The following is a 13,048-nucleotide window of genomic DNA, read 5'->3' as shown; positions in this document are numbered from 1 at the left end:
TCTCATTCCATCCTGATGATCCGACGATAGCTGCTCGCATCTCAGCATGTCTAACAGACATTTCTTGTTGGACGACGGGCCATTACCTTCAACTCAACCTGGCTAAGACAGAACTGCTTGTGGCTTCAAAAAACCCATCACTTTATCAAAATGTCACCATCCAGTTAGGCTCATCAACCATAAATTCTTCAAAAACAGCTAGAAACCTTAGAGTTGTGATTGATGATAAGCTGAATTTCTCAGACAGCAAAAAACAAACAAACACTAGCTTTCTATTTTTTCTATTCTATCTACTTTTTTCTTTGTGTGTGTATATGTGTGTGTGTGTATTATATATATATATATATATATATACACCTTGCTACGTGTACTGCGTTAGGCTAACCAAGACATGTCATAAGTGTCATTTGCACTTCTGTATTGTTGCTCTTTTGTTAGTTTTGACTGCTTTTATTGTCCTCATTTGTAAGTTGCTTTGGATAAAAGCGTCTACTAAATGACTAAATGTAAACTATAATAATAACCCTGTCTCCACTTCACACCAAAATGTCAAAAATCACCATTATAGCATTACAAACATAGTAAAAAATGATGTAAAAAGTTCTAAACAGATAAACAGACAAGACATTGTCATTACAATCGTATGAATCTTTTTTTTTTTTTTTTTGAGTTTGAGCTCAAACCAATTTTTGAGTTGGTTGATCTAGTTCACAAATTTGGTCTGAATGATTTGTTTACAAATTTGGCTGTTCATATAGGTTTGACACTACATGAGGGTGAGAAAATGGTGACAGAAATCAAGCGTAGTGTTAGTTCTGGCAGGTCACGTTAGTCAAGCTCGCATCAGCTGACTCTCAGCTGATCCCCATCTACCTATAGGAATACGACACCTATCTAAGCATTCATATATACGGTCCCTCGGTATTATCAGCAGTTTTCGCATTGCTCAATAGCTAATGACCCTCCTCCATCCCCAGCTCCTCCTCTGTCAGTCAGGATTCAGCCTTCTGATTATCCTTTGAATCAGACTAATTTTAAAATGTGTACATAAAGTTATTGAACTTTAACAATATCTGCAATACATTTATGTTGGTTCTGTTCTGTTTACCCTGGGGGGGTTATCGCTGCTCTCCCTGCTCTCATCCATGCTAGGCTGCATGGATGCACAGGGAGTTCTTGCCCAGAACAGAACCATACCGCCAATCCAAACTGTATGCTAATTGTCAATCATCTTTGACGATAGTGGTCCTGACAGAATTTACATTTTTGCATGAACCATTCATTTAAAATCAAGTGTAATGTTCTGTATGGAAAGTATGTGTGTTGTGAAGACATTGTGTCCTTTAAGCCTCTTGAGATGGATGCATGTGTTGTGCTCGTTAGTGCCAGATTTCATGAATGGATGGGTTGCGCTGGGTTCTAGTGCTGGCAGAGCAGAGGGCGTGACATGAACAAAACCTGATGATCATCTATTCTAGCCTGATTTCAAATGATCCAAAGTGCATCTTGAGCTTCAATGAAAGGAAGAACATCTGATCATTTTGTCTTAAATTGAAATCTAAGGTTGTTTCCAACATCATTTGATGATGTGTACATCAGCTTCTTCCTTAATCGTATTTTGAGGCACATGGAAACAGTCCAGCAGCGTCTGTGGAACAGCTTGAGCTGAATGAGTTTTTTCTGGCTCTCTGGTTTCTAACTGAATCTTCCGGCCATGTTTCAAAATTACGCATGCAGCTAAGTAGTTAATCAGATATATCTATATATATCATCAAGGAAGCATTACATTCATCAAAATTGACAGTAAAGAAATGTATAATGTAAGAATAGATTTCTATTTCAAATAAATGCTGTTTTCCATTCATTGTGTTTTCTATTCATAGTGTTTCTACAAAAATATGAAGCATCACAATTGTTTTCAACATTGATAATGATAAGAAATGTTTCTTGAGCAGCAAATCAGTATATTAGAATGATTTCTGAAGGATCGTGTGACACTGAAGAGTAATGATGCTGAAAATTCAGCTTTGCATCACAGGAATAAAATACATTTTCAAATATATTCATATATACACTCTTAAAAATAAAGGTGCTTCAAAAGGTTCTTCAAGCGATGCCATAGAAGAACCCTTTTTGGTTCCACAAAGAACCATTTAGTCAAAGGTTCTTTAAAGAACCATCTCTTTCTTACCTTTTTATAATCTGAAGAACCTTCTTTCGCCACAAAGAACCTTTTGTGAAACAGAAAGGTTCTTCAGATGTTAAAGGTTCTTTATGGAACCATTTAGACAAAAAGGTTCTTCTATAGCATCGTGAAGCACCTTTAATTTAAGAGTGTATATAATAAAAAACAGTTATTTTATATTGTAATAATATTCCACCATAGTACTGTTTTTACTGTATTTGTGATCTATTAGACTCGTGATTAATGCTTAAAACAAGAAATTGAAATTCTATAAATTCAAGACATATTCTTTGACAAGTTAAGTGATTTTAGGGTAACACTTTACAATAAGGTTCCATTTGTTAATATTAGTTAACTACATTCGTTAACATTAACTATCAATGAAAAATACATTTAAAGCATTTATTAATCTTAGTTAATGTTGATTCCAACTAACGTTAACAAAGATTAATAAAACAAATGTATTGCTCATTGTTAGTTAATATTAGTTAATGGATTAAATATAGTTAACAAATGGAACTTTATTGTAAAGTGTTACCAAGAATGTAATAAGAAAATGATTTTTGCAGTGCAAATGAAACCTGACTGTCGTGCGTCACTATGTGGACACCACAAAGGACTTGGACAGGGTTGCGTGCCACTTATTAACTTCATATATTAACAGAAATCAGGGTTGCTACTTCACCGTCCTAGTTTTTATAATTGCTTTCGAACCTTCAGCTACTTTTGAAACAAGGACCTCTTAAGAACAGAGATCACTGAAGACATTAGGATGTGAACTAGTAACCCGCTTCATTTCTTTATATTAAACACCCATCATTACATTCACCTTTATCTTATTTAGGATACACACTAGATGAAGTACAGCTGACGCTGATCCAAACTATGGATTATATATATACGGCAGCACAGTTTAACTTTAGATGTCCCAAAGGGGATAAAACACCCAGGGAACTTCATCAGCCTAGATCTGAATTTCATTATGAGGCTGAAATGAATGTCTGTTACACAAAATTATGGGAAAAAAAAATGTTTGGATAAAGGGAAAAATTAACACTTAGTTTAGAGTAACATTAGTGTAAAAATAGATATTTTGCCCTATAGTTTACTTCTAATTGAATGATACCATAAGGACCACTAATGTTTTTACTGTTGTTGTTTTTTGTGATGGGGTCACATGGGGAAGTCACTGATAACATGCCCTGCTATTGGGTTTTATGAATTGTATTTTTTCACACAGTGAAAAAAAGCAAGACAATGCACTTCATTGTAGCAACTATGAGTTTAAGTAAACAGGAAAAAACAATGGTGTACAGGACAAAACATGAAGAGTGGTGCCCATGAGTGGTTTATATAAGAGAGCGATTTAGTGTAGACGCACAATCTGCATGACAAACTGCTCTAGGAAACACAGGAAAAAACAATGGTGTACAGGACAAAACATGAAGAGTGGTGCTCATGCGTGGTTTATATAAGAGAGCGATTTAGTGTAGACGCACAATCTGCATGACAAACACTGATCTAGGAAACATCTAATACAAATATAAATGTAAACCAGTATTTTACTGAACTCATTTAAACTACAGTATACTAGCATTTTGTTTTAAAGGTTTTGTAAGAAGCTTCTTATGCATTCCAAGCCTGCATTTATTTACAGTAAAATAGTAATATTGTGAAATATTATTGCGATTTTAAATAACTGTTTTAAAATATAATTTATTCCTGTGATTAAAGCTGAATTTTCAGCATCATTACTCCAGTCTTCAGTGTCACGTGATCCTTTAGAAAGCATTCTAATATGCTGATTTGCTGCTATACATATAAGCCAGTGATTCTAGAAAGAATGACCACAAGATTATCGCTTCTCATGTGATTAATCTCTCCGAAGGTAAATGTCACTGTATTATTGTGCTCTCTAATCCCGGGGGACTATAGATTGCTATCAGAGCTGTCAGACATTCATCTGATTGGGAGAAGTTGTGAGAGTATTTATACTGGCCTAACCTAAAGGACACTTAGGGATTTATTGATTACTGTCTCTTTACCTATGACCTAAAAATGCACAGGGTCATCACACAAGCCACTAGACTAAACAGCTCCTGCGCTTATAGAATAGAAGGAGAGTGAAGTATTGATCAACTAGAGGAATGTTCTGGGTTCAACACAACTGAAGCTCTATTGACAGACTGTGACATGTTGTTGAGTTCCACACACTGCCATTTATTTCATTTTTAGGCAGTTTGAAGCACTGATGCATAGCTTTTATTTGTTGGTTTTGGGTTAGTCTGTGGGATCTGTCATTCATGGTGTAGTGCGGTGGTTGCAGCACAGGTTGGGCACGAGTTTGTTGGTTTGGTTTGCTTTCTATCAGCAGTGAACTTTCAGCCCTTGACCTCACTCAAGGGGGATTGTCCCTATAAAAGTGGAATGCAAGTTGCTTTGGATAAAAGCATCTGCAAATTGGGCAAACATTTTATTTTACTTTTTTTTTATTTTTTATAATAGATCAGATTTAGATTTTTTGTTTTGTTGTATAATAGACTGTGCAGTTTTTTTTATGCAAATTGGGCAAACATTTTATTTTACTTTTTTTTTTTTTTTTATAATAGATCAGATTTAGATTTTTTGTTTTGTTGTATAATAGACTGTGCAGTTTTTTTTCTTTTATGATAAACTGGATGTAGGTTTTTTTATTTTATAACAAAATGTATAATAGTTTGTATAACAGATTTAATAGACTATATCTTAATTTATAATAGAATAGATGTAGATTTTATTTCATTTATAGTAGGCAGGATGTAGATTTGACTGAATGTAGATTTTATTTTATTTTTTGAAGATGCAGATTTTTTATTTTATAATAGACCATGTGATTTTGTTTAAAATTATATAATAGATTGGATATAGATTTTATTTTATATTAAAATGAATATAGATTTAATTTGTTTTTATAACAGACTGGATGTAGATTTTAAACAAGTTTTAAATGGTTTTTAATTATAAATTATAATATAACAATTTGAGTGAAAAGTTGACGCTTGAATTTTATGAATTTGTCTTAGTATTTGGTGTGTTTCATTTTGCATTATTAACAACAGCACATGAACAAAACTTAATGCTCATGTTCTCCAGCTTTGAGAATGATTCAAGTAGCATATAAGTGACTTAGCAACAGTGCAGAAATATAAATATTTCTTATCCATTTTATAACTCCTTATTCTCTTACTTTAATAACCTTCAGTTACAGATTTTAACTATATTTTAAATTTCAGATTTCCAATGTGGCCTCAGACTCTAAATATAGCTTGAAACTAAAAGCAAAAGGGTACATAATATATTACATAAGGCGACGGTGCCTGCTTGTATTATAAAGAGGTGATGACAGCGCCAGAGATTGAGATTATGTAATTTGAGCAGTGCGAAACTGTCATTGAACTTTCACAATGGTCAAGCTACGCTCCACAGCCAGTGACTGGAAATACGGCTTTCTGGGACACGAGTGAAAAACACTGCGTAAAAAGTTGGATTTTAGACTCTGGACTCTGGATTTTACAGTTAATCCACTATCTACACACACACACAGACTCATTGACGTCACAAGGTGACCTTTGGTGCCGTGTGTGTTTGTGGGTAAACAGAAATGAACAAGGACTAAGTCTATCCACAGGGACAGACACCATCAGATTCACTGCTCAATTCATGCTGAAGTGCATCTTAGATGCAAGATGTGTATGTCCAGCTTCTTTTAGCAGAGCCCTACAAAAAACATACTCTGGTGCTATCGTGGTACTTTGCTATATACACTGCATACCATGGTATTAAATGATTACTGTATTCATATACAATATGGTACTCCAGGGTAAAGAATACTATGGTACTATCATGGCAAACGGTCCAATCCAACACATAATAGCAATGGTATCATGCTTCTGCATGTCTAAAAAGTACCAAGATAGGCTACATTTAGCATGTTTTTTGTTACTAAAAAACAAGGAAAAGTTGGACTTGAGAGTAATTTAATTAAACATATTTGCTTGGTGATATAAATCATAATTATATACATTATTATTACAGTAAATTGAGCCACACATTTGAGAAAAAACTGTGTGTGTGTGTGTGTATATATATATATATATATACTGTATGTATTGAATAAAGTGTATAGAGTATATATAAAATAGTCAACATCTATATATATTTTATATTTATTAAAATGTATTTTATTATATATTATTCAAATAATTGTCGCTCAGTTTACTGTAATTTTTATGTACATATCTGAGCAGCTAGGTTGTTGCTTGCGATTTGTTTTTTAAAATGTCTCTAAACCATGAGCATTTCTAGTCTGCAATGCGAAAAATTTTGTAACCGTTTGTGTAAAAGTAAAACTCAAATATTTAACAGAACCTGAGGGAAAGGAAGACTCATAATATCATAATGGCAAATCCATCTGGAACATGGGACTTTCTGCTTGCGTAGAAAATGCTGTTAACCTGTCATCACAACTGTTTTGTTAATTTAATGTGTCTGCACCTCGTGTAAAGAGAGTTACCAAAAACCAGGAAAGATTTTGAGTGCTCTAGTTATATTATGCGTACAAAGATGTGGCCGATATTGTCTTTTCCTCTGCACAATGATGTCATTTGTGTACGTAACATGAGGTGTGACTTGAGTCAGAGCATAAGAACTTTATCATTTTTAGGATAAAATGACTGTCAACCACAAAAAGTGGTTTAAAGAACTATATAAACTGGATGTTTGTACTTTCCTTGAGTAAATGTGAGTGGTGTTGCTGCCATGATGCTAGGGTGCTATGGATAATTGCAAAGATGTTGCTATGTAGCTAAGGTTTTTTTTTATGTTTTTATTCATTTTGCTGCATGTTTGCTAGGAGTGGCTTTAATGTGTTATGCGGTTGCTATGGTGTTCTAAGTGCTTTAAATTTGTTCTTATGTGGTTGCTAGGGTGTTCTGAGTGTTTCTAATGTGTGACTATGTGGTTGCTAGGGTGTTTTAAGTGGATTTAATGTGTTAGGTGGTTGCTAAGGTGTTCTAAGTAGTTTTAATGTGTTGTTAAGTGGTTGCTAGGGTATTCCGAGTGATTCTAATGCGTGGTTATGGGGATTTTAGGGTGTTTTAAGTGGTTTTAATGTTTTATGTGGTTGTTAAGGTTTTCTACGTGGTTTTAATGTGTTATGTGGTTGCAAAGGTGTTCTAAGCGGCTTTAATGTGTTATGCGGTTGCTAGGGTGTTCTGAGTGGTTTTAATGTTTTATGCAGTTGCTAGGGTGTTTTAAGTGGTTTTAATGTGTTATGTGGTTGCTAAGGTGTTCTAAGTGGTTTCAATGTGTTATGTGGTTGCTGGGGTGTTCTGAGTGGTTCTAATGTGTTCTTATGTGGTTGTTAGGGTGTTCTGAGTGGTTTTATTGTGTTATGTGGTTGCTAGGGTGTTCTAAGTGGTTTTAAGATGTTATGCGGTTGCTAGGGTGTTCTGATTGGTTCTAATGTGTTGTTATGCTAAGTGGTTTCAGTCTATTGCTGTGTGGTTTCTAGGGTGCTCAGGGTGGTTCATGCATGTTGCTTTGTGGTTTCTAGGGTGTCAGATTGATTTTAGTGTGTCACTGTGGGTTCTAAGGGTTTTCTAAGTGGTTTCAGCATGTTGCTTTGTTGTTGTTAGTGCACCGCTTACTGTGACCTTATTCTATGCATCACACTGATGCATTAAACTGCTGATCATTACAGGTCATTGTAGAGAACAAAATCATGAATATGTAGTTTACTTGCTTTGCATCAGATAAAACTTTGGCAAAACCAGTGATCATTTCCTCTTCAAAAGTGCTGGTTTTATCAACCCCAAGACCTTATAAATAAGACCTTGTCTCCAGACAAACTGATACTCTTGGAATTTGTGTAAAGTCAGCTGACCTGACTAGAGTTTAGTGTGTAATATGCATCAGACGGTCAGTGAATAGACATACTGTGTTGTCTAAGACTGCAGGAAATATAGAATAGTGCAGGAACACATGCATGCCAGTTTTGTTTTGAGAGCATAATACTGACACAGCCAATTAGGGAAAATGCTAATGCACATCCAAGAGTGAAAAAGGCTGGAGATGGAAAAGTTTGCGAATTGCACAACCTTTTTTTTTTTTTTCAGTGTGAGATGGGAGACAATGTTTTATGTCTGTTGGCAATTATGTGTATACATGGCATATGTAAAAGAAAATCTGGGAAAGAATTTTCTTTTCTTTTCTTTAGACTGCATGGAGTTCTGAGAAGAAACTATCTGGATTTCTGCATGATTGGCTTCAAAAAATGTCCTCTGAACCGCATCAAAGTTAGTTGTAGCATACGACACAAAAGCCATTTGACTGTGTTTCTGTTTCACTCGTACAATGTGGCACCGCCACTGAACAAATGTTCATTTTGTGAATCTTCACATTGTGGAGGAGGATTTGCCACAGAACACCTTGTTTCCTCCAGATCACTGTGAACTCTGCTCCAGTGCTGCTGAAGAACATCCAGGTGGCCTTTTGGACATTTAAAAGGGCGACAATTATTTCTTGTCCTTTATTTGGAGAGCTTGTTGGTAACACTCAGTTTACACAATTTACTTTTATTCGGTGTTTTTCATTATGTAGACTCATTAACATGCATAAAGCACAAAAAAGCTTTATCTACAGCAAATGTTTGAGTTAGAGCCAAAACTGGCCAGATTCTGCTGCAGAACCTTTTTAAATGCAGGGTAGATTTGATTCAAAAACATTTTTTGTTAAGCTGGTTAAAAGTCACATCCCGATAGCAATCAATCACTGAGTTAAGTGGTCTACATGTATTTATATAATCTGTGGAAGGCGTAGAAGCATAAAATGTTTGTCCAATCATATCCCTCGGTCCGAGGGCTGCGATAGGCTGTTCTAACCTGCCTGTCAATGTATGTATTTGCATACATTCACACGCCCTGTTCACGCAGACATGATACGTCATCAGTGCCGTCCATTAAGCTACTGCAGATAGAGTGAGAATGGAAGGCGTTATTATTGTAATATTATGCACTTTGTACTGTAATGTTTTCTCACCGGTGAATGAGACCGCATTCATGTGTTTTGGAGGAGGCGTGGCTTTGGAGAGTGATTTGCAGGGAGGGTGGGATCTTATGCTTTTAAAGCTAGCTTGCTATTGCTAGCCTCTCTGAAATCGGCCAATCTTTAAGGTATACAAAGAACATTTTATTATTTAGATCTTCAGAAACCATGTTTCTCTGTAATGAAAAATCTTAAAAATAACATGAAGAACCTTGGAATCTTTCCATTCCGCATTCCGGTTCTTTATAGTGGAAAAAGACTCTTTAGATTATTAAAATGTTCTTTACACTAAGAAAAATGCTTCTTTTAAGAACTGTTCACTGAAAGGTTCTTGGGGAACCCAAAATAGTTCTTCTATGGCATCACCCTTTTAGGATCTTTATATTTAAGAGCGTTAATGTCAAGAACTACTTTTGATCTCTATATTCTTGATAGAGCCTTGCATGTTAAAAATAACCAATTAAAAACTTTAATTTTTTTAGGGTGAAACTTTGTACTTATCTAAGGATACGTTTACATGACACCGATGTAACAAAAACAGAAAAGTTTTTCCTTTGTGCTTTTGAAAAATTTCGCGTACAAACACGGATCCATGAAAACGACTAAAAACACTGTATTATGCATGCGTGGCCAGTAGGTGGCGATATCACTTTGTAAACAAACACTACATGCCTGCGCACATACACACATATGCCTATAGAGTGAAAATGTAATATGCATTACGTCACCATTTTCACAAATTTGTGTTTTTGTAGTTTACACAGAGATGATAACGGTATCGTTTTCACTAATTGCAATTTTTCAAGTTTGCAAGTTTGCATTTTTAGGCCCCCAAAATGCCATTGTTGTGAAAATGAATGGCAAAAATGTTTTCAGTTTTTAGTTGAAAACGGTGTTGCGTAAAACCCCCCACAGAGTTTAGCTCTAACCTTGATCAAACTTGCCCTGTAACTTTCTAGTAATCCAGAAGGCCTTGATTAGCTTATTCAGGTGTGATTGATTAGGGTTGGAGCTAAACTCTGCAAGGCTGGATTTGAGAACTGCTGTGTTAAAGGAAGCCTTGTGTAATCCTTCAAGGCTTCTGTTGTTCTACTTCAAGGTTCCTCTGAAATCTAATCAGGTGCTCTTTTGCGAAAGACGTTCTCTTTTGATCAGTGCTCTTCACTTGGGTTTAGTTTGGGATCGAACTTATTGACTGGTTACCTCATTTTAAAATAAGTTTGACAATTGATTTGTGAAATTGCATTTATCTGCAATTATCAATTGTAATTAAAACTGAAAAATACTTTATTGTCCCTGGAGGTAAATTTGTCTTTGGCCCAACTGTGAAGGTCACATAAACTATTCTCCTATTCTCTTTTAGTGAACTTTCAGTTAAGAATTGTGAGGTTTCAGTTAGGATTTTGCCATGATGTGGGTTTGTTAATCTGGCAGAGTTCCTAGAGGACTAGGAGATTAGGTGAGGAAGAGCTATTTTCTTGAGATCATTTGTCAGTCAGTTCTCTGTGTAGCTTCGTTGTGCTCTAGAGTCACTTTTTCCATTTGTGTCCTTGTGCATTTGATATCAGGCAGATTTGTATGAATGTTTTCTGTTCAGGGACTGGAAATCGAAAGGGTTTGAGTGGAGGGAGGCTTCAGATACAGTTATCTAATTCACTTTTTTGGCCAAGCTGTCACATGTGCAATGACATATATTCAAAATGTCCTCATTAAAGTCAACATCTAGAACAGGGTTTCCCAAATGGGGATATCGCAGGGGGTTTGTGATAGACTGTGGGAGAAATGAATGGCAAATAAATACAAATGTAAAGTAAACGAATACAGAATGGTTCATCTAAATGTAATAAAATAAGACAAATAACAAACCTATATCACAAGCTAATATATAAAGATGTTGTAAAATGTATTATGGTGTTGCAGGAGGACTGACCCTGTAATAATTTTACTGCTAATCACTGAGTAAAAGTGTCCTTGCTCCTCACTCATACTTATGCAAAATGTGATGATTTTCTTTCTTTTTTTTTTCTTTCGTTAACAATTCTCTACTGCTTGTCTTTCAGATTCGACGACGAAGACCCACACCTGCCACTTTGTTCAAGGTAGCAGACCAAACATCTCCTGAGGATGACATCTCCACCCATCAGGTACTGCCACCTCAGTGCTGGAGGTTAAACTACATTCATAATACATTCGCATGTAAAAGATGAATGAATGAACAATGTTGAATTTATGTATAGCTTTATGTTGTTTATATCCCTTACAATAAACATACTGTGGCCAAGTGATTATACAGTGATGATATTATAGATTATATACATATACTGTTGTATCTCTATGATACATGCTAAATAATACCATAGTAAAACCATTGCATTAATATATATAAAGCATTTTTCATAATAATTTCAAGATTTGTTCTTGCTGTTGTTTATCCATTTACAATATTTACCAGAAAATTTTAAATATTCCTATCAGGGTTATTATCAATAAATAAAACTATAAAACATTTTCTTACTTGAAATAATATAAACATTAAATAAAATAAATATAAAATTTTGTTGAATTACTAAAATAACAAACTAAATAAAAACTATATATACGTATTAGAAAAGCTAATAAAAATGACAAAAACACACAACAAAATTACTAAAACTCTAAAATAAAACGAAAATGAAAACAGAATAAAGAATAAAATCTAATTTAAAATATTAACAAAAACTATAATAGCACATCAATGATACTAAAATGATACTGTTCATTATTATTATTATTATTAAGATGAATAGGAATATTAATTAATTGTGTAAGTATTATATGTAATGATTATTTTAATTTATATAATTATAATTTATGATTTTGCATGATGTTTGACCTATATACTTTATTGTAATATTAGTACATTATGATATTTGATATTATATATGTTTGACTTTGAGGATTTTTTTTACCTTTGTATAACAAAAATAATTGTGTAGGGTTGACACTTGATGTCCAATGTAAAATCAGTTGAGATATCTATACGTGTTTGTGTGTGTGTGTGTGTGTGTTTCTATTACATTATGCATATATAATAAATACATTTAATAACTTCAAAAGTTAATGGGGATAAATAAAATAAATTAATAAATGTCTTGTTTTATTTTTATTACATTTCTATTGAATGATGTATTAAACAGCGATAAATAATAATGTGAACTGTTACAGTATTCTGTTAATTATCAGTAGTAAGTGATAAAGATGCAGATAACCATTTTCTGATAAATATAGCCTATTGTAGGCACACATCATTGTTTTTATGCAATTGGAGGTGGACTTTGGGTTATTGGGTTTTTAAAGACTTGTTTTTAGTGGGAAAAACTGAAGTTACTTATTTTTTTAACATTTCACACGTGATCTTGGGTTCAGAGTACAGTCTTTTATTGTGCATCTCTGTTTTTTTCAGTTTTTTTATGAAAAAAGTTCTGTCTTAGTTTTATTTAAGCGCAGATGAAGTATATGTGGTCTTTGTGTCATTAAAACATCATTGTTTTCTTATAGGGTTACTCCACCCCAAAATGAAAATTCTGTCATTAATTACTCACCCTCATGTCGTTCTAAACCCGTAAGACCTCCGTTCATCTTCGGAACACAATTTAAGATATTTTTGATGAATTCTGAGAGCTCTCTGACCCTCCCATAGACAGCAATGTAATTACCACGATCAACATCCAGAAACGTAGTAAGGACATCGTTAAAATAGTCCATGTGACATCAGTGGTTCAACTGTAATTTTACAAAGCT

The 13,048-nt window shown here is 34.2% G+C and overlaps 1 protein-coding gene across 2 annotated transcripts in view; it reads left to right on the top strand.

The window, feature by feature from the left end:
- The window catches only part of ppp1r1b (protein phosphatase 1, regulatory (inhibitor) subunit 1B), a 20,218-nt gene that overhangs the window by 2,696 nt on the left and 4,474 nt on the right, over positions 1-13,048 (top strand). For both annotated transcript variants that reach the window (XM_016455902.1, XM_016455901.1), the window contains exon 2: positions 11,329-11,412. In XM_016455902.1, the coding sequence (XP_016311388.1) occupies positions 11,329-11,412 (84 nt within the window). The remainder of the gene's footprint in view (positions 1-11,328; positions 11,413-13,048) is intronic.

Source organism: Sinocyclocheilus anshuiensis, unplaced genomic scaffold (genome assembly GCF_001515605.1).
Source record: "Sinocyclocheilus anshuiensis isolate Anshui unplaced genomic scaffold, SAMN03320099.WGS_v1.1 scaffold379, whole genome shotgun sequence".
In the NCBI taxonomy this organism is placed as follows: Eukaryota; Metazoa; Chordata; class Actinopteri; order Cypriniformes; family Cyprinidae; genus Sinocyclocheilus; species Sinocyclocheilus anshuiensis.
Note: the sequence above shows the minus strand (reverse complement) of the source record. Positions and strands in the feature narration are given on the sequence as shown.